Source organism: Erithacus rubecula (assembly GCF_903797595.1).
Source record: "Erithacus rubecula genome assembly, chromosome: 15".
Lineage (NCBI taxonomy): Eukaryota > Metazoa > Chordata > Aves > Passeriformes > Muscicapidae > Erithacus > Erithacus rubecula.
Window position 1 is genome coordinate 12157561 of NC_136667.1, and position 22588 is coordinate 12180148.

Genomic DNA, 22588 nt, shown 5'->3' on the forward strand with positions numbered 1-22588 from the left:
CATGTGCTATTTAAACGATTATCTCAATGTGCTGAAAAGCAGTAAATTTTGTTTCTGTGATTTAACACAATAGTCCAGTAAAAATGAAATAGAAACAAAGGTGAATGTACTACATATCTTTCAATGGATTATGGAGAGTTAACTTCATAAAAAAATTCTGCCATGCATTATTTATAAGAAATAGATTTCTCTAGTTACATAAAATTTACTACAAACAGTTAAAAGCTGATCACCCCAAAACAGAATTGGCACTTGCATCAAATATAGCTAGCAAGAGAACCAAACAGACAAGAATATGGAGTTTGCCAGCAGTACTAAGTAGTGAGGAAAAAGGCCTGGATCCTTGGGAAGTCTGACCTCACTCCAGCATTAACAAAAAAGCTGTCCCAGTAAAAGCTGGAGAAGAATCTAACCACAATGCTTCAGGAAGCCTTTTCAGTGTTGGTTTTTTTTTTTTGTTTTGATTTTTTTTTTTTAATTGTTACTATAATTTTGACTCAGGAAGTCAGACTATATGCTGCTCCCCTACCTCATAACCAATTTTTTCCCACCACTTACCCAAACCCTGTGCCCCAAGTCCTTTTACCTATCCTGAACAATACCCTCAGCACTAAGTATAAGCTTTATAGACTTCTCCCTGTTGTCCATGATTCTGGCATCTTTCTATTTGGCTTTAAGTTCTAACCAAATTTTGTACCATCACATTTAAATCCCTAGTGTTATTCCATTACCTCTTTCACTGAGTTATCTTCAGCAACTTTTTTTTTTTTTTGGTAAACAAACAAACAAACAAAAAAAATCAACTAATCAGGAAGATTTTATTTAGGGAGATTCACATTTTTTCCATTTCTTCCCATTTCAGCATTTCTCCAAGTTTCTAATTCAACTTTTCTCCATCAAGCCACAATTACCCTCCTCATATAACCTATCCATTCACCTGTAGCTACATTCAACTTCTGCACTTCTTCCCTGCTACTTGTTTCCCTTCCTTTCCCATTGCCAGCTCCCCTGTCACCCCGAAGAGTTTCTTCTCTCTGGTACATGCAGTTTCTTTCCCTGGTAAGCCATGACATGACACACTACTAATGATACCTGCCATATCTGAAACCCCATTCCCAAGCAGTGCAAAGCAATAAAATGCTGCCAAAATTGAGTGACCCAAGTAACATTCTTCACTAAGGAAGAACTGATTGTAGGTTTCTGCAAATTAACCAGTTAAAATGGGTGGTGGTTATTTTCCTCATTTAGCTTCATTTGCTTCCTTTCCTTTGCTGCCTATTTCACTCAAAAGCAGGTACTTTTTTTTCACCTTAACAACAGGATTACATTGAGAAGAAAAATACTTATAACACTGCTAAAAACATTCTTTATTGCTAAAAATACCATTGATATGAAACCATTTTTTAAACTGAATTATCCACATACATCAAATGCAGAACCTGGTGCAGTGTAATGCTGAGCACAAGACACTTCACAGTTATGATTAATTATTCCAGCTGGGGAAAGATTTAAGGAAAAATAAAGTGTGTTTTTTTAAACTGTGCCCACAGAGAAACTATAGTTTATGCTATACTATATACATACTACATCCCACATAAAAACCATATACACATAAGACAGCTTCATTTCTTCAAAAATTCAAGCCTTCCTCTTCACAGAATTACTACAGTTCACTTTCAGTATTGATTTTCAGGCTTTCATTCCCAAGGAATCCTTCAGGATTCCGAAGTGCTTTTGGATATCAAAATTTGTCAACACATGGATAGAGATAAGAGAAATTATAATAGCTACTCCCCTATAGCACCACCAAGTCTTAATTGGATGGATATCTACTGTGTGTTATTTACTAGCTCAAGGACAGCCATTCACATGAAAATTGTTCAACAGTGAATGCATTTTGTCTTGTACAGTGAGACTATCTATTTTAGCAACAGGGAAGAAAAGCTGCAGAAGAAAACGGTTATTTTAAATTCACTGCTCAACTTAAGATGGTCAGTTTTCCAAAAAACCTACTCTGTGAATAGGAAAGACTACAATATCTCTCACTTGAGCTTTTTGTTCCTCTCTGTGAAGAACTGGAATTCTGACAGCCTAGTTAACAGGAGACTTGTAGCAAAAGGCAATCTCAAATTACAAAGACAGCAATTTTCAATAATAGTCAATACTTCCACACTTTCTGTAGAGGTTTGCTCCTCCTTTTGTTTGCACAAAAGCAAAAAACCCTGGCCTCCTGGAAAAGCAAGGACAAAAATTAAGAATGCTACCAGGTGGAAATCAGAACTACTGACAGATTTCCAAATTCAGGAAACTGTACATGCTACAAGCTGATGCCATTGGTTATTAAAACCTACAGCCTATTTAGATTTAGATATCTGAGATGTGAGAGAAATTGTGTGCTTGCTCTTCAAAATGTGTTAGAAACTCCCAAAAATGAAGATTATTTGCACAGTACTAACTTCTCCCATTCTGTGCAAATTCTGATGCCACTATAGGATACCAATTCATTTTTCTGAGGTAACTACAGTATCTACCAGCATCCAAGATAAGTGGCTGGTCTCTATTTTATTCCATACTGATTGAATTCTGAGACTTTTATATGCAGATGAAAATTATCTGCAGTAAATTAAACTCTGGAAATCTTGACTTGACACTTAGCTAGAGAGAAACTACCAGGCACTGGCTGAAACCTGCCTCATCTCACAAAAAACTCTTTGTTAATTGCAGGGATGGAATCTGCTTTGCTAAGGTAACACTCAGCTGTCTAATTCTCAATGCAATTCCTTCTCCTGACACCTCCTGCCTCAATCTTTCATTCAGAAAGAGGGACTCAGAACCAGCAATGCCAAGCAGTTTCAGAGCTGTGTGACAGTTCTGTCCTGCCACAAACTGATGGCAAATCAAATGTGTGGACTTTCAAAAACATCCCAATGTCAACTTGCTCAGAGGGGAACACACTAACCACTGTGACTGAAGGCAGGGATAAATACACAAACACTCCATGTGCCACACACTAAGTTATATGCAGTTATATTATCCTGTTACATGCAGAATAAAGCATTTCAGTAATTATGTTTTCCAGTTCATTGTCAGCAATTTTCCCAGTGACACTCAGGATCTTATTTGTTGTTTTCACTATACAATATTTTGCGTTTATTGACACTGAAACTCAGCTAACATCCGATTGCTCAACTATTTAACACATCAAATCCTTCTGCAATAACATCAAATAAAAGCAACTGTAAGCTACTTATATACTTTACAGTAATTTCTGTATATACTAAACAAACAAGTTTACTTATTCCTACCTTTCCCTTTCATGTCTTTAAGTGAGCTGCTAACCAGGCAAGAAAATTTCCCTGACTCTTCCACAGGAGTTTTGTGATTGCCTTTAGCAGGTGATCCCATTACAGTAGCTGAATTTAATTTCTTGGTGATAGATGGTGCTAGCCTTTTCTCTGGATGACAGTCCACACACATGAAGAAAAGAATGAATTTGAAAAATTCCAGGGGTTTCTGTGGTATTAACAGGAGCACTGTGACCAAATTCACAGAACAGAGCTTGAAGAAAAATTACTAGGCATAGAAAAATTAAAAAAAAAAAAAAACCACATAAAAGCAAAGTTAAACGAGCCCTGTCCTCCAAGGGTTAAACCATAATTTCCAAGAAAGCATAAAAAGAACTAAATATATCCTAATGGACTGTGCAAAGTTTGGTGACTGAAATGCATTATTTTCCTTGCCTCTCACAACTTGAAGGACTGGAACTTTTCACTCATGCTCTGCATATATGAATTGATGGGTTATGTTAGCTCAAAAATACTGCCCCTGCAGAGATCATATTCAAGAATATTAATTGTTGTGCTCTCCCCACCTTCCAGAGATGCCCAAGGAGACACCTAATGACATCTGGCAGCCAGAATTCCTCAAACCAGTGTCAAGAAGAAGATGAAATCACTACATAGAAAAGGGAAAAGTGTGTATCAATTGAAAAAATTCAAAAGCATCACATCATCTAATGTATTCCAGACTAGAAGAGTCATCTGCAAGGCCATACCCACAGACCCCACACTGCTGTATGAGACAATGGGAGAACTTCTCTTCCACATGCCACATACAAATACACATTTCTCCAAGTCAAAGAAAGGGCAAATCTGAAAAAGGTCTTCTCAGCCAATGAACTCAAATAAGACAGAACTTAAATCTATCTAATTTTCTTTGGACAAGAAGTCAATGATAATGTAACACTTCCAAACACAAACCAAAGAACATTTTATTTCACTTAAGAATTAGAATGACCTTGTTGAAGCACAATTTAGCAACAAGAGATGTCCACATTTAACCTAGAATTTTTCACAGTGTTCACTTTGCAGACTCCTGAGCTTTGAACCATATGGAAAGAGGCTGTGTGTCCTTATGTGCACAAGATCTATTGCAATTTAGAATAAACAGGGTTCTTGATGCAAGTAAACATGATCAAATCCACCATCTCAGGCTTCTACAAAGCTTAGACAGAAATGAAATAATATAATTCTAAGCAATCTTTATAGAATATAAGAATAATGCTAAACTGTATGTCCTAGAGCAATGAAGAGTATGTTTAAACTGTACCACAACAGTACAGGTTGAGACAGTTATTTGAATACAGAGTACAATAATACAAAAACTAATAAATGGTTATATCAAGTTAGTGTTCAGTAATTTTCAAATTTAAAAAATATAATAGGTCATATATGCTCATTTCAAATAGAAAAGAAAATGAAGTGCAATGAAACTTCTCTTAGTCCATTTAAAAATCAAATAGAATGAAAAAACCTAAAATACTATTATTCATCTTCCATTAAATTCACCTGTTGGCTCTTTTTGGTGAGATCCTTAAAAACAATAATCATGGTTTAGTTTTCTAAAGATGTTTTTGCAGCTGATAAAACAGCACAAAGTTGCCTTGAACTAATCATCAGAGAACTTATTTATGTTAAATATTTTATTTCCTCTAATATTTAGTTGAAAATCTAAAGAACACATTAAAAGGTATTCAACAAAATCACCTTTTATCGGTAGGCAGGGATGCCCATTATTATAATAAATCCACTGATTAAGAAATTTTTTCACTGAAAGTAAGTGAAGACCTGCTGGGTGTCACAAGGATAATCTTTTTTTCTGTTATTGAATGCATTTGAATGTTACTGAATTGATTAACAGGGTGTGACATCAGACAATGCAAACACAGATGAAATCAAGCTTAGTATACTGTGATTACAGAAACAGTTTATTTACTCGCTTGTATGGGTCTGTGCTTTCATAATTAGACTGGCAAATGCAATTCTGCAACTAAAAATTGTAATTTCTGCTGCTAATTTATCCAAGTAGATGTGAACCACTCCCAAATGTTGGTCATAAATATCACATAAATTCAGGCCAGAGACAAGAGGAAATGGATGATATACCAAGACAAAACTTAGGGGGTAGAACTAAAGAGTTGAAACACTTTTTTAAAGTACTTCAAGAAAAGCAGATGGCAGGAAAGTTAAGAGAGTTACCAGGGCCATCACATTTTGTTACCTTCAGCTGCTGATCTGATGGAGACACTTGCTCTAAGACAGTGAATGAGTCTCATGTGCCAGAAGGACTGAGGAGCATCTCCCAGAGAAGCAGGCAGAGCACACAGCAACAGAGACAGTGAGCAGAGGTCTCACTAAGAGATGACAGCTCTGGTATTTCCTCATTATGTAATCCCTTTCCTACCCTCCCTCTTTTGGACAGGGCTGGATTTCATGTGGTTCACAAAGCCTGCTCGCTGTCAGGGCCTGGAGATCTCAATCAAATACAAGTTATAAACCAACAACACTGCAGGTAGTGCCAACACCACCCAAATGATATTCAGCAAACAGGCTAAAGGAAAGATGGCATTTTGCTAAAAAGCAGATGACAATTTCACTTGAAAATTATATAACTTAAAATATTTCTTTCAAAGTTTTAAGAAGAGAAACAAAGCAGCTCAGAGGGAACACCTCAGTGAGAAAAGCAAGCTCAATCCAGACTTTTTCAGGACCTTAAAAGGTATTTCTCATATACCTGCACTTCTACCAGTGTAGTGTCCTTGAAACTTACCTTGGAACACCATCTTTTATAACAGATTCTGACTTGTGGATGTCTAATAAATCTGAAACTCATTCTAACTGCTAGAAGATGAAAGTAGCTTTCAAGCAATCACTTAATACAGGTAATTTATCATAATATGCTTGGGGGGTACCTTGGAATGCTACGCTAATATAGAGATGGTGTAGCACACTCAGATATATCATGGTTGTGACAATCTGAATGTGTCATAGTCTTCAGACTTCTCAGCATAAGAGCATATGAAACATCTGTCTGATGAAACTTAGAGATTTATCCCAATAGCAGGTATTATTGATAAGAACAAATGCTGGATAAATCAAGGGGAGTGTTCAATCTTTAGTAGGCCATCTTAAAACTATAAAAGTCAATTGAAAACAAGCTTCCATGGGATGCTTAAATTAGAGGGCCTGCAAAATGAGTTGGTATAGTCCAGTTCTTTCAGAAACTGCTGCAATGTTTTATGTCAGTGCTGGGGAAAGGGCAAAACATCATTAAAAACAAAGGTACATAAAAACTGCAAGAAGGCAATAAAAGAATTATAGTATTACAAAGTTTTATAAAATTATTATAAAAGTAATCTTCTGACAAAAAAAGACTGTTAATCTTTACAAGCCAATACAGTGATACTGTAACTCCCTAGTCTATGGGTGGCTTTAATGAAAACATCCTTTTTCCCAGTTTGACCACATTCTGCATCATCTTCATAACAAACACCTTTTTCCCTGTTAGCTGAAATATGTGCAACAGATGAGCACTTTTGTATTATATGCTGCATTTGACATTGGTAAAAATAATAATTTCTTTTAATCTCTGTGATCTTCAGTAAAACACTGAAGACATGTGAAAGCTCATACCTGAGGTCGCATCCTCGGGTTCCATCTGATGTAGTAGTTCACCCACAGTTCCAAATGGTTCACACTGGCAACAGGATACAGCACATGGTTTTCATAGTTTACATAGAAGGGATTTGTGAATTCCTCTAACTGGCTGTTTATATAGGACCACAGAGATACAGTCTTTGTGCTCACCTCCTAATTGAAAAAAAGTTAAAATTAAAAAATTAATGACATGGATTGCAAAATTTTAAAAGATGATGTTAATATCTACATATCAGTAATTCTGTCAGAATTGTACCTTATCTACTAGAAAATTACATGCAGTCTGAGAACACTTGCATTAGCTGATCATTAAACAGCCTTAAAACTTTAGCAAAACATCTGAACACTTATTTTGGTCCAAGGCTAATAGAGAAAGGAGATTTAGACATATTATTTTCAGAGACACTAAAGTCTAGTTGAGCAAAAGCAACCTGTACTGCTCGTAATTTACAGCAATATATACAGCTATTTAAATACATGGTTACACACTGACCAACTAAACAAAAAACATAGTTTTAACAAGAATATCAGCAAAGAGATAGGGAGTTTGGAAGATCCAAAACAGTGTCTGTGAAAAATAATTATTCAATTTTTCTACTCATACAATTTGCTCCTAACAAATAACTGATATGCTTTAAACTCACTTCTTGTACTTTTATTTGCACTGCTGAAAGTTGCTTTATTCTAAATTTAACCAGCATAATAATGGTTAGATCAAGGATTGGAAATCTGAACTTACATCAGATTCATCTTACAAATTTAAACTCCTTCAGTGTTGCAAAGCATGTGTTTCTACTACTGCTGTGTCTTAAATTGCATTTCTTTATTGAGAATTGCATCTGACTATTTATTTATGAAAGAAAGCTGTCTGGAAACCCTGCATTTGCTGAGAACATATTATTCAGCTCCATCTTGTGGTATTTACATGCAACTTTTCCCCTACAGAAGCAGTAGAGACAAACCAAAAAAAAAGAAAAAAAAAAAGAAAAAAGCTGAACTAAATATAACAAGAAATTGCAACTTGCTATTAAAAAATGAGAAAAATAACAGTCACAAAGTAAGCAAAAGTGTACTTGGAATATTAACAAACTTTTAATTTTTCTTCACAAACACATAATATTTAATTGAGTCCTAACTTCACTCATTTAGATAATTTTAATTTCTGTAGTCCTCAAAAACAAGTTCCATTCAGTTAGGTCCTAGAGTAACCTGCCAAGTCATCCACACGAGTTCCTTCAGAAATATAATTTAATTTGATAATTACAATTATTTAAAATTTTGTATTTTGGCTAAAAATACCTGCAAGGGAACTTACTAGAACCCTCAACCCCCCAAGCAGATGATAACAAAAGATGACTGAAGAAACCCAAGTGCCACCTCATTTAATAGAAGGGCATTCAGTATATATTTATCATACCATGAAATTTAATGTCTGTATTGTTTTTTTAAGACCGTGTGACAAACGTATTTAAAAACCTAGCTCAGACATTCTTAGCTAGTTTTCTATGCATTTTTATATAAAATCAGAAAACCAAGAATGAGTATTATACTAATTATTTACCTCTTTTAATCTCTCTTTTTCACAGTTGCATAAGAAAGTCCCAAAGAGACAACTATAAAGATGATCCAGAATGGTGATCAAAAATAACTCGTTGAATTCAAACGCTGCAGGAAACTAATATTTTAAAAAAGGGTAAAATTATTTCAAGCATTATTTTAAGCAGTGTAGAAAGGAAGAAAGACATAAGAAGCAACCAAATCTTTCAGGTAAGATTTTTTTCCTATTTATAGATTATCTGAAGGAAAAGTAATCAATTTCAATAACTGCTGCATCAATAATTCCTTTTACCTACATCTTTACAAATACTTCTCAGAGTTATACTTTGCATTCATTATCCAAGTATTCCAGAATACAAACATTAGTTGATGTGAAACTGGTGATACAAAGCAATCCATTTTAAGAAGTTCTAACAGTATTCTGTTCTAAGAGGCCAAACCCTCTTAAACATAAGCTTTATATCTCTTATTACAAAACAAGAAAGCATTTGGGGGGGGGGGAAAGGAAAAAATAACATAATAGCATTTAAGAGCTTTATTTCCTATTTCAACATGTAATGAATTGAAGAATAAGGACTACTACACATACATTGTGCTTAACAGTTATTTAAAACTTTTCTTTCACTTTCTACTCAAGTAAGTTATTTTTCTCCATTTCACCCTGAGTTTACCATCAATTATATATAATAAGCCTTTAATCCCTCTTTTTCTGCATGGGAAATTAAATCCTATACAGCTGAAATGAAAGAACTTTCATTCCCCTGAGCACCATCAGGTATTTCATTCACAGAGGTTACCTAATATATTCTAAGACAGTCAGAAATCTAATCTGTACTACTAATCTGTAGTGCTCTAAAAATTCATAAAGGATGAAATTACTGCAAACTGCACAGGCTGCTGCCCATTCAGATGGAAGAAGTCCTTCTTCAATCAAATTTCATGGTAAGAATACATGTGGTAACTGCTTGATGCACCAAAATAACTTTGTTTCCAGCATGGGAAGGCTAGCAAATACAGACATGGAATGATTGAAATGTAAAAGAATAAAAAATTGGGAAGATTTAAGGAAAACTTAAGAGGTAGCATTTCACTCATTAACAATAAAGAGCACATAATAAGAGAATAATGTCTAGGACAAACAAAATAAACTTTGTGCAGTCCCTCTGAAAGAGTAAATCATCACAGAAGTCTAAGAGGCAAAGTTGTAGATTCGTAAGGCAGAATTTCCTGCTATATGGAGAAATTGTAAGTCAATATTTCAGATTTGCCTCTGCAGAAAGCAGAGGACTGGTTTCTGTTCTGTGCCACTAAAGAACACTCAATCCCTTGGCAAGTGACTCAAGAACTACTTAAAATAAAGATGACTCCTATAGTTAGGAGGAATAACAGCAATTGGGACTGTGGGTGAACTAGCTGATCCAGAAATTCCTCTTCAGTGTCAGCTGTGATTTATGAAGAGCAAATGTTTATTCGTGTTGAAAGTAAAGAGCTGAATAACACACAATGTATTTTTTCTTGTATTAAAGCCAGAAAGATCTAAGTTTTAAACAATATTATATAAAAAAGATGATTGATCTAAGACAAACATTGTAAAAACATTCTCTTTCCAAGACTTCTCAAGCTAATACATACCAGTTTTTGACTGAAAACTTTGAGTAAGGAGATTATCAGCATCATAATAGAAAATGAATGGGAGCCTCCTTATGAATGCACTGTGCACTGTTCACCAGCACAGTGTGCTCAAACGGTGGCTTCCCTTGTAAATTGTGAGTTGTTTTCAACCTCCTCACCATTTGTTTTCATAAGGCATGGAGGAAATAAAGATTATCAAAATCTCTTTTTTAGTCATGTCCATAAGTTACAACGTTTGAACTTACTTCTCTCTAGGAAATAATGCCAAAACTCAATTACAAAACAATGATGCTAAGAACACAGCTATTAGTTTAAGGAAGTATGAACAGAACTTGACAAGCAGGTGTGCTGAACCAAGTAAGGAGAAAATTCATTTGGTCTCAGATCTCAGCATGCTGTGCCCAGCTCAAAGTAGCAATCAAATATAGAGAGCAAAAATAATTTGCAAAGCATCAAAATGATATCTGGAAAAAAAATTTAAAGACAAAGTGTCTCCTAAAGGGATTCTCTTTAACTGAAAGCATTTAATGAACCTTGTCACATCAGGGTTCTGTGTTGTGACAGGTCCATACTAATCAGAAGGATGCCGACATGGCCACTATTCCAATCCAGTGAAGCATATTCAAAATTCCATACATCACTGGTTGCACTCCAACTAGTTTATTAATAAGTGATAGCACTTGATTGAAACCCAGTCTTTGGATACAAGAGTAGTACTGTTGGAGCTGATGTAGCAAGACTGTAGAGCTTCTATTGCTGCTGCTGAAAAATCACTGACCTAAAAATGCCTTCCTCTGTAGTTCCAAGCCTATTAGCGTCTGCTTTAAGATTCAGGTGGAAAAATTCCCCAAATGGAAATTTACTTCTTCTCAAATCCACTAATTATGAGAAAACATGCAGGTCATTAAAACCTCCCACTTGTTGCTGCTGGAGTTGTTGGGAGTTTTTGTAAAGTGGAATTTAAAAAAAGAAATTATCTTGTTGAAGTCTGATGATGACAAGTGGCATTTGATTCATACACATGCCAAATACACTTTCTTTTTAATCAATGAACTCATTCTGTAAAACAGTAACATTTAACATTGAAACACTTGGCAGAACAACTGTGCAATGGACAATAATGGTTAAGTGAACACTAGACAGAGCAACAATGCAGTGCTGAATCCAGTGAAAAATGCATCTACAGCAACAGCTGATACCCAGTAACAAACAGGATGAAACTTTCTGCTGACTTTAAATGGACTTTCCTCCTGTGAGGGCTCTGTGCATGAAAGGTAGGAATTTAAACTGCAGTGCTACATGCAAATTTTACAATCCTGTCTCATTTTTAACCAGGCATCAGTATTTCATCAGCTCACATGTGGCCTTTCAATTTGACATCTGCTACTCAGAATCACCAGAATTTACTAACAGAGGAGGGAAATCACTTCACCATGTGTTTATTAAAATCTGATGTCAATGTACTTCTTTCAAATTGTCCATTATTATATTTGTGTGTCATGAAGACCATAAACCCAAGGGAAAATACAAGGCTGTCAAGGCCTAAATTTCATTGTCTCAAGCTATGTGGAAATTTGTATCTTAGTAGGACATTAGAGATTCTCTCACTGTTTTAAGATGATTGTTTCAAGAATGTAACTCTTACACCCCAAAAGAGCCTATTTGCTTGTTTTTAGCCCATGCTGAAACCAGAGTCCTTACACACTCCTGCAGTCATTAACACTTATTCGAGCTTTGGAACATTTCACATATGTTTACCATAGATTCTAAAGCACAAAACTATCACTGTTTTATGAGTAAATTGGGGATACACACTGATACAACACAATACACAACAATAAAATAGAGTCCTCTTTTTCAAAGGTCTGTGTCAAGGCAATCACAGTCTTCACATCTATTCTCTAAGTGCTCGAGTCAACTGAAAAATTAAAATAAGTGGGCAAGAACCGTTCAAGAATAACTTTTTCTATTTTTTCCTGTGCAACATTAATGATTTTTCAATATCACTGCTGTTCATAAAATTCAGAACAATTTCTGGATCCAGGTTTTGAACAGATGTGGTATTGGCAAAATGTTTCACAGATTCCCCCTCTGCCCCCATCGCTTTCTCTTTTCTAAACTAGAGGGAACTAAACTGTTTATAGCAAGAAATAGAAGGCAGCAAGGGAAACCACAAAATAGAAGAGGCTGCTCTCAATTAAGGATCTCCCCAGAGGACTTTTATTCCTATCAGGTGTTTAGAACTGCCCCACTTTGTTATTGTTATTATAGAACTGCCCTCTTTGTTATTGTTATTAGCTTTCCTCTGAAAGAGAGAGAGAAATTTTCATTTATTTTCTCCAGCCATACTGAACAGCACATTAATGCTGAAATACAGATAGACAGAAAGTCTACAAGACTCCCTGGACAAGAGCCCAGTGTAACAGCAGGGAACTTTCATAAAACACCAAAGATTATTGTTTCAAATAGAAGTCTTGGAAACTAGGATGTAAGTTTTAAGAACCATATTCAAAACAAGAAGACTAAGGTAAGAGATCTGGAAGTGCTAGGATCATATGGAACCAAACTAATATCCTCCTCCCTTCAAAACAAATCCCATACTATAGAGACTTCAGTATAACAGCTTTTACTATAAAAGCACACATTCATGTTAGGCTTCAAGAAGGTAAAAAAAAAAGAAAGAAGGAAAAAAGATAGAGGGGAACATAAAAACCAAAGGAATCAAGCACCAAGAACTCTACATCACTTGGAAATAAAGCCTTCATGTGGACAACCTATTTCAAAAACCCCATGAAAGAACGGCAACATAAAAGCACAAAAAACTTAGGTTTTTGCTGGAGGCACATATAAGGAAAAAGAAGACTAATTCCATTCAATAATTTAATATTTCAAAACAAAATTGAGAAGCTGAATATTTTGGTATCTTAAGAATCACTGATTTCAGAGATCTCCCCTGATCTAGAGAGAAGAGCAGTGATGGAAGTAAGAAAACTTATCAGAGAACAGGCTTGTGTGGTACAAATACTGTTCTGTATACATAAGGATGAAAATGTTCACATTTGAGACATATATAAAAGAATTTTCTACTACTCTCAGTCAACAATCAGCCCAGATTTTTGATGGTTCTTAAGGACAATATAAATCCATATAAGTGAGCATACAACACAAATAATTTATTTCAACAACAACTCTTATGTAAACAGCAAATCCTTTGTAAGCCTATTTTAAACTGAAAAAAATTGCTGGTATTTTGATTTCAAGACAAAATGTCTACTCTAGCTCCTTGTACCATGCTTTGAACAGAAATTTCCCTCTGTGTACATAGTGCAGCCAACTTCAGGTAAACATGCTACTACTCTGTAAAGGAATGTGTTCTCCTACACAAATTATGTTTCCAAAGACTGATACCTCACAGAAACACACTCTTCAGCATCTTACCTGCTTTGTCATTTGCCAAACACAGTCAATAAACTGCAGGAAGATGGGCGATCTGTCAGCATCAGCGTGATCGTCGTCTCCATGTCCCACTCGCTGCAAGTCAGAGCACACTTCATTTCAGTCTGGTGTGTGTGCAGTACCATCCCAACACTGAAAAGCTTGTTCCAGTGGTGAACAAGACAGGCAAGTCTTCCATAATATTCACCTGCATTTCTCAACTACTGAAAACGCATCCCAATATTCCCTTAGGAACGTGCCTTCACTGTTGAGCAGAGCTGGAAAGCTCTACCTGTTGCTTCCCCATCTTCTACTGCACAGCCACTGATTTCTATCAGTGGTAAAACTGGTAGGAATTTATTAAGACTGAACTGAAAAAATGGTTATTCCATATCCACCTGTCATAACTGCAAGCCACTTCTACTAAACCATCTTAAGAGCCAGAGCCCACAGAACATTGTAAGAATTTATTCTAATTCTCCATTACCCCGTATATTAAAATAAACACTTCAACTTTAAATCAGAGTAATAACTCCAGCCATTTTAACACTTTAGAAACCTTAATGGTTTTCCTTGGTTCTCCATTCATAAGCTCCGTAACATAAATTACAATCCCTCATTCTCATAAAAACTCCACATAACTTTTTCTCACCATTGCATTCAAATCACTTCATATTTATTTTATATTATGTCATATAGAGGTTTTCTGTTAAAAAATGAACGGGTTACAGTTCTCTGACACACTCAGACCACTAAGAGGACACCAGAGACAATAACTAAAATGCAGCAGAGTACTGTGAAAAACTGTGCTATTCAAAGTAAAAGCCCAGAAAGTGACAAACTGCACACTAAATTTCCAGCTTACCATTGCAAATCGATGTCCAAAACTTATCCATTCTTTCTCTACAAGAACTTCAAAGCCCTTGATGGTTCTGTAATAGCTGTCCAGCATAAGCATGGCCAATGCAGTGAGCTGTGCAGTTCGATCCCAGCCATCACTGCAGTGCACCACTACAGAGGTTTTACCAGACTCAATTTTATCTGCAATTCTTACCGCTCCAGCAAGGAGCATCTTAAAACAAAAATGAAGAAACAAGCATATTAAATACTATCAAAACCCTACTCCCCCCAAAAAAACCCTAATTTATACTCTTTAAGTCATTATGTTTTAAAATTTCAGATAAATTACATAATTGTCCTGATGACAATGCTTTAAATTAAGAGATTTCCAAACAGTGGTATGCATATTCCTAGAGGTACAAAGACTGTGTGCACTCTGTTGTCCAGGACTAGCATCACATAACAGACAAACCTGAGAATCCTTTCTCTAAATTAATTTACATTCTGTACTATTATGAAAAAACACAAATACTGTAATCTATTCCAAAGGCTGAAGTTCTGAGGCTTTTAAAAATTCATTTCACATTATTCAATCACTCTTTCTTGCTCCATTTGCAATTTAACTGAAACTACTGAGTTTAGGGAAAGAGACAAATCATCCAGCTAATCTGTAATCTGTATGAAAACACACAAACCAACCCAGAAACCCCTGGCTGAGAGCAGTTCTGATTTGTTTCTGCATGAAGTATACATTGTATTCAGCTTCTGAGTTGACCATCAATAGTCTTGATTCAGGAGCAATGCACAGGACAGAGCTGGTACAGGTCTGAGGTCACCTGTATGAACTTGTTACTCTTCTCCCCACTCAAAAGCCCATCTCTTTTGTTCCCTGATGCCACCCTCTAGTTTTTAAAAAACTTAAATGATCTGTCTCCTGGTTAAGACTTGTCTCTACCATGACCTATCATGACACTGAAAAACATGGAGAAAGAAAACAACCACTAGAAATGGGACCACAGAAGAATTCATATTCTGTATTCCAACATCAGAAAATGAAATCATGCAAAATATTTGCACTTTTCCCAGGCATGCAAAAACACCTTCTGGGAAGCAGGAAAGCCAGCATCTGCTGAGAAGCTGTGCACAAGACAAGTTTTCAAATCTATTTCAAGAACCATGTTTTAGAGACAGTTTCCATTGATGCTATCCTTCATTGAGCATATCTTTTATGGTAGAACTGAAGGATGCCAGAGGGGAATATCAATAAACAGTATAAAAGTGTCTATGGGAGACCAGAGTTTGTGTTCTGAATCAGTTAATTGGCAATTATTTCAATTAGAAACCTCTACTGCATTAATATTAAAACAGTTTGGTCTTCAATAAAAGCAGAAAACTAATCTATTTAGCGTACAGGTATGCAATAGCTTGCTTTAAAGAGAGCACAAATGCCTGTGAAGGGAAGACAGCTGGAAATAAACAACAGAACAGGTACAGAAAATGAGCAGAGAATGGGAGACAGAAAACACATTCACTATTAATTCAGCAAATATCTATGGAGTATGTGAAGAACTTTATTCCACTTTGGACAACAGCTTAGAAAATGGCTTCCTCTACAAATTTATTATTCTTTACAGATTTTTCAAAACTTGGTAACCAGGACAGTATTTCAGTTGGTTTGGAAAGGTTTACAAAATGAGAATTGAAAAATTGTTAATAGTACAAGTTCTACCCTCAGACAGAAAATACTCTGGGTGTGCAACAAACACCAAGTGCCTCTACTCATGTTGTTAATATTGTCTTCACACACAGAGAGTTACTGGTGCCTTCACAAGACACTCCTAGACTATCTCTGCAGCACTGTAGTTACCAAGGGGTTGGAAGGTGAGTTTCCAGTAATGCATTGCATTAAACTGGGACACAGCCACACTGGTTTGAGCTCAGAAAACAGTAGATGTGTTAAGAATAAAGCTGTGGATTGTTAGTGCTATTACAAACCAAATCAAAAGGCAAAGAACTCTTGGAAAAAAAAATCTCAGAGATACTATCAACGCTGTTAACAAAATAATGGCAGCTTTTAAGAAATCAGCCTGCAGTTTCTGCAAGTCAAAGTGAAGTAGCATGTAAGGGACAGGTCAGTGTAGAATGTCACACCTGTCAACTCTCCAAAATAATTAAATGAAATTTCCAATCACTATGCTATTGCCACTTGTCTGACAGTGGTATCACAGTTCATTTCTGACAATGCCTAATCCAGGAACCCCATCAGAGTCAGTGGCAATGCAAGGTGACCACAAGCATAGAACAGATGACTCTGAAAGGCCAGGCTGACAAGAAAAGGTTTCCAGATATTTAGATCCCCAGAACTGTTTCAAATAGTTCAAATTCAAGAGAACAAAAAAACTAAACTGTTCCCAAAGTATCATTAAATTTGACTTCATTTTGTGTTTGCTCCCTCTACTGGCTCTTCTGCAGTTGTCAGCAGCCACTGCTTAGCAGAGTCAAACTAATGAATGATCCTGAACGTGTTTTGCATGAGTGCTATTTGAGCCAGCTGCTAATAAAACAAATTACACTCCATCCATATAATTCATAAACAGGGGATTGAACGCGGTAATGAAATAATCTACTCTAAAATAATTCCAAGGATTAGTGAAACTGACTGTAAAACTGAGTGTGGTAATGATTTATTTTAATATTCTGTTAAATAGTAAGGTGGATGGTAACCTGATAGATGACTGGCTACAAACAGCTCATGAAAATGTAGGTGCTCACCACAAAAACTGTAACATTGCACAGAAGGAGGGAAGGATGAGAAAGACTCTGAAATTCACAGTCAAGTCCTTTTGGCAATGGCTCAAATATATTTTGAAATTCCCAGTGCATTCTTCCAAACAAGGGATAACCCTGGACTGCCCACAAACATTCCTTCTCAAGAAAATAAAACACAGCAGTAAATATGATACTGTGTTATCAGGAATTAACTCACTATCTAACAGTATGTAAAACTAGAAATCCTAAGTTATGATGGAATGCTTAGAATGCTGCATTCTAAGTGCAATCCTATATTTAAAAGTTACTTTTTCACAAGATTATTCTGATTCAACATTATTTCAGCAATATTTTCAGAAATGCAACTTAAAAACATAGTTTAAAAAAGTAATTGATTTTTCACATCAAAAGCATTTTACCCTTATATATTCCAGCCAGTGTGTGGAGTCCACATTTGACAGCCACCGAGTCTCATCAATAGTAGGATAAACAATTTCTTTCAGTTTCCGCAGGGATTCTCTCATGACATGTATATTATGAATCTCCAGAAAGACCAGCTCTGCATTTGGGTAGGCACTTTCACTTTCATATCCTCCACCTTTAGCCTGTCATTCAAAAGGTAAAAACAGACAATGAGAAGAACATGTATAGGACTTAAGTATAAGGTGGAGAGAGTTATTTTACTCAAGTTTCAGGATTTTCTGAGAGAAGGGATTATTTTAGGTGAAAGAGATTCTAATTGTAATAGGCTACATTTGATAATACATCCTCCTTATACCCTCCCCTTTTTATTAATGAAAGCTTTGAATTTCTGTGAGCTCTAATGCATAATTTTTCAGCCATATCTTCATGCTGCCTTTAATTCCTGCCAGCCTTTCCAAAATGATACAAGCAACTTACCTTCCTTCCCCTGGTCTCTTTAGGCACCCTTTCTTATCTCTTTTCAACATCAGGTTCTCCACATCCTGATATTTAGCTCAAGCTTCGGCCTTGTAATAAGGTTGATGAACTAATGCCAGTTATGATACAAACCTACCTTGTTTGTATCTGCAACACTATTCTGCCTGGCATCAAAGATGATAAGTTTATGTGACTGAGCATTGGCATCCATAATTGTCTGCAAATATTTTTCATCTTCCTTGCAACGTTTATCATTTGGGCCAACTGATGGTTGGCTGCATCGTGTTATTGTTGCTTGACTCTCAGGATGAATCCAGGATAACACCTGGAATAAGAAAAAACTATTTAATTTACTATACTTCTTTAAAAGCAGCAGGCCAGAGAACAACTAGATAATCACACTGCCTACTTGGCTTTATTTCCTGGCAAATCAACAAATGCTAGTTAAGGACAGGCTGATGCAAAAACATATTGACAGCACACTAGCACTGACTGCTCATCCCAAAACTGAGCCTGAAATACAGAGTGACTCTGAACATCTTAACTTTTATTTGTAACAGCAACTAAGCCTATATTACTCTAACTGGAAAAAAAATAGTGCAATGGAGGAATAAAAAACGCTTCCATGTAGAAGACTATGGACCTGTACACTGCCTTGCAAAACATGAAAACCAACATGATCTAGCATATTTAAAGGGGTTCTAATGCTACCTTGTCTATTCTCAAGCAAAGCAGTATGGCTATGACACATTCTACTCCTAATCAGAACACGAGCTAATACATGCCAGAGCATCAGATACCATTGTGGCCTAGAATTGCTAATCCAAACAAAAAACTTACTACATAGCACAGTAATTGGGCAATTAAACTCACACTTGAGTTATTCCCTTCAGTTCTAAACCCATTGAGTCTAATTCTTCTTTCTTTGTCCCCCCACCCCACCCCATCTCAGGAAGGAAGCCATCCCACTGTTACTTAAAAAACAAAAACTAAAAAAACACTAATTATTCTTTAAAAGCTACAAATTTCTAAACCACTTATATCCTCTTGTACAAATGTCACTTACAGGAACTCTCCCTTTTGCTCTAAATGCTGCCACTTTTGAGAGGTCATCGTCCTTTACACTGGTTGGCACAACAAGAAGAGCAGGATATGTATCACAAAGCTCATAGGTGCTGTTAATTTTGGATATTTTCCAACTCTCATTGGGCAAGCCCTGTATGAAAACAAAACAATTTTGCACTTTTACAGTTAGACCTTTACATACCTGAGTTTGGGACAAAATTTATGTGCTGCATACTTTTAAAAAAAGGCATGCCCACATTTTTTTAAGATAAGCTATAAACTTAGATCTTCATACTGAATCATAAACCAATGGCAGACTTTCCTACTAAACTGATAAGGAAAATAACCCTATGGAAAATGCAGATTTAAAATTACAAACTACAGTCACTCTTCTGTTTAGTGATGCTTATTTAAATCCAATTTTTTATAAAGCCTATGTTTTGTAGAAACTGCACTTGAAAAATGTGGATTTCAGAACCATGTTAAGTTAGATCAATTTGCTCAAGTACTCAGCACCTGTATCTCCACCAACTTTAGCAGGTGCTCAATGCACTCAGATTCAGACCACTTGCATTTTATTATCTAATCATGAGATGTAGACAGTCAGTTTATGTAGCAAGAGCTGAAAATGATGAGTTTTCTGTAACATTTTTTCCTTGTTTAAATGGCTATGGGGGAGATGGAGAAAAAAAAAATACACCAAGTATTCTGTAACTTACCAGCCTCTTATATTCTGCCATTGGATCATACACTTTCCAGCCATTAACAGCAAACTTTTCTTTATAGCTGAATGCAAAAAGAGGCTAAAAACAATAAAACAAAATCATAAATTACTGCCTGACAGGTTGTAGGCACAATAACTCCAAAACAGTCAATGCTCCAATATTTCAAATCTAGCACCTCTAAACCTCCCAAACAGCAGCCATAACACCTTCAGTCATGGCTGGAAAACACTCAGCTAGAAAGAAGATAAGTTTTTCCCATTAAGTATGATTTTAAAGTTAACAAAACCAAGATAGGAAACAGAAAATTGAAATTACTTGCCTCTGATCACACAACACATCTATGGCAATACCAAGATGAGAAAATTGGTTTCCTACATCCCAACCAGCTCTTTACCCACACGAGCAAAAGAAATAGAATCCTTCAGCTAACTAATAACAAGACTAAATTTACCTATTTATTGTATTAGATAAAACTACTGCAGAAAATAATGCAGAAAATACATACATATTTTTAATCAGCAGCATTAGGCAAACATAGATCTCTAGGGTTATGTATAAATTCACTCCACCAATAGCAGGACACAGCAGTGTTTCATGAATTAATGCAAAAAGTGCACACAAGGTCAGAGTGGCCTGGCTGCTCTGCAATAGATTTTATGAATCAACACTTCAAAATTTGTTATACAGCCTTTGTATTTCCTTTCTTCTCTCAAAAGAGGAGAGCCAGTGACAGCCTCCTCTCCATCTCAAGACTTACCAGCCCATTAGAGACAGGAAATGCACGTGTTACAAGGTTTTCAAAGATCTCCAGTCTGTTCTGCTCTTCTTGTTTATAGGCCAGCCGCAAATTTCTCATATCCTGCCAAAAATAAGTTATAGTTTTACTCTATGATAAATAAAAAAAAAAGAAAAAGCAGTTATAAGACATTCAATTGAATGAAGGCATATATAGAACACTAAGTCACTGACATCATGTAACCTCCAGCAGAACACAGTTCTCTAAACATTTATATGAGATAACTAGGACTGTTATTAGAGATGCCTGATATAAAAATCACCACCTTTCCTTTGAATTCACTCTTCAGACAAAAGGCAGAAGTGTTTAAGACTGCAAGTATCATTAAGGAATTGAAATAAATGAAGCATGACTCAAATACAGGGAACTGATCAAACAGAAAAACAGCACAAGGCCTGACAGATTCTTCTTACAGAAAAATGTAATGAAAATACTTTAATATTAGTAAATCTCTACCATGTCTTACCTTGCAAACTATTTCTATGCCATATGAATTTTCTCCATGGCTCTGTACTCCAATTTTTTCAACCCTACTTATAACTCCAAGGGGAACATCAACAACAAAAGGTGGATCCTGAAATTGGTATATAAAACAAATGAGTCTTACTACATTAGAAGAAATAGAAATCAATCTCACTCATGGGTGTTTCATTAGAGCCAACAGTAATTCCTGTTGAACAGACTGCTGTGAAACATCACACTTCAATGAATTTGTCACTTTCTGAAATCTACTTTAGCAACATTCCTACTGGAAACTATAGATAGATAGATAGTGAAGTCTTACCCTCTCAACACTTTTGATAAACATTCTGAAGTCTGTCACTGTGAGTGTACCACTGACTGCTCCCATAAATGGACAGATATACATAACATCCTTAGCTGAAAAACAGATGAAACAAAGCTTTGTTTTACTACTGTAGACATTTGTTCCATAACAACCTATTTTCATTTGAAACTCACAAGATTTTGGCAGCTCCCTAAGACTTTGATGCTTGATCTCTTTAGGAAAGTTTATTCTTGCAAAGTTGTTTTTATCTCAACAATGAAAGCAATCAAATTCCTCAGCCCCACTGCTGTTCAGCACCTCCTGAGCACCTGGGGAGGGCTGTAGCAAGGGCAGGCAGGTCCCCAGCATCTGCAGGTACCCCAGGTGCAGGCAGCTCTCATTCTCTGCCTTGCAGAGTACTCTCACTCACCCCAAAGACAGGGCACCCAAAGGGGCAATTACTGATCCACAGGCATCTGATTTCCAAGTAATTCAGTTCTATGTCCATATCTTTGTTTTCAGTTTTATTTGCTAATATTCTTTCCTAGCCGAGTACTGGACTGCTAAGACAGAGCTTGCCACCACATACAAAAGTGAAATACATCTCATTAGGAACTAGAAAAAAAGTTTATCATAACTTCATATTTCCTGCTATAAGAATTTTGAATCTATGACATATCCTTGGCATCTCCAAGCAGAAATACAATACATACACCTCTGTGGAACAAAAAATCCTTAGGAAAATAAAAATTATCTATATGGAGCAAGTCATCCTCTGGATCTGATTTCTCCTTCCTACACTTGGATTTCAAAGATAAAGAAAAGAAATCCACATCTGATCAGCTAATCTTAAATGGCATAAAATTAAAGAACAAAAGTCAAAATGAAATAATATTCTGTTTTTAAACAAACTAGCAATTCAATAGTATTCAGTGTGGCACTCAGTAGTACACTTACCAATAACTTTGATTGATTCTCCAGGAAAAAGTGGAGCCTCTTCCATCTGTGCCAGTTTGTTTCCATCCCGCAGTGCCTGGCAATAATCCAAAATTGTGAGTTAATCTCACTCTCCATCTGTACCACATCGATATATTTTAATGCAAAGTAC

At 36.0% G+C, this 22588-nt stretch overlaps 1 protein-coding gene across 5 annotated transcripts in view; it reads right to left on the reverse strand.

Moving 5' to 3' along the window:
- Positions 1-22588, reverse strand: part of MTMR1 (myotubularin related protein 1) — a 44239-nt gene that overhangs the window by 7052 nt on the left and 14599 nt on the right. For all 5 annotated transcript variants that reach the window (XM_079319026.1, XM_079319025.1, XM_079319023.1 and 2 more), the window contains 12 exons: positions 22438-22513; positions 21499-21593; positions 21181-21288; positions 20676-20777; positions 19913-19996; positions 19195-19344; positions 18265-18453; positions 17648-17833; positions 14485-14691; positions 13623-13715; positions 8557-8670; positions 6972-7148 (listed from right to left, as the gene is read on the reverse strand). In XM_079319026.1, coding sequence (XP_079175152.1) covers positions 6972-7148; positions 8557-8670; positions 13623-13715; positions 14485-14691; positions 17648-17833; positions 18265-18453; positions 19195-19344; positions 19913-19996; positions 20676-20777; positions 21181-21288; positions 21499-21593; positions 22438-22483 — 1551 coding nt within the window. In that variant the 5' untranslated portion in view covers positions 22484-22513. The remainder of the gene's footprint in view (positions 1-6971; positions 7149-8556; positions 8671-13622; positions 13716-14484; positions 14692-17647; positions 17834-18264; positions 18454-19194; positions 19345-19912; positions 19997-20675; positions 20778-21180; positions 21289-21498; positions 21594-22437; positions 22514-22588) is intronic.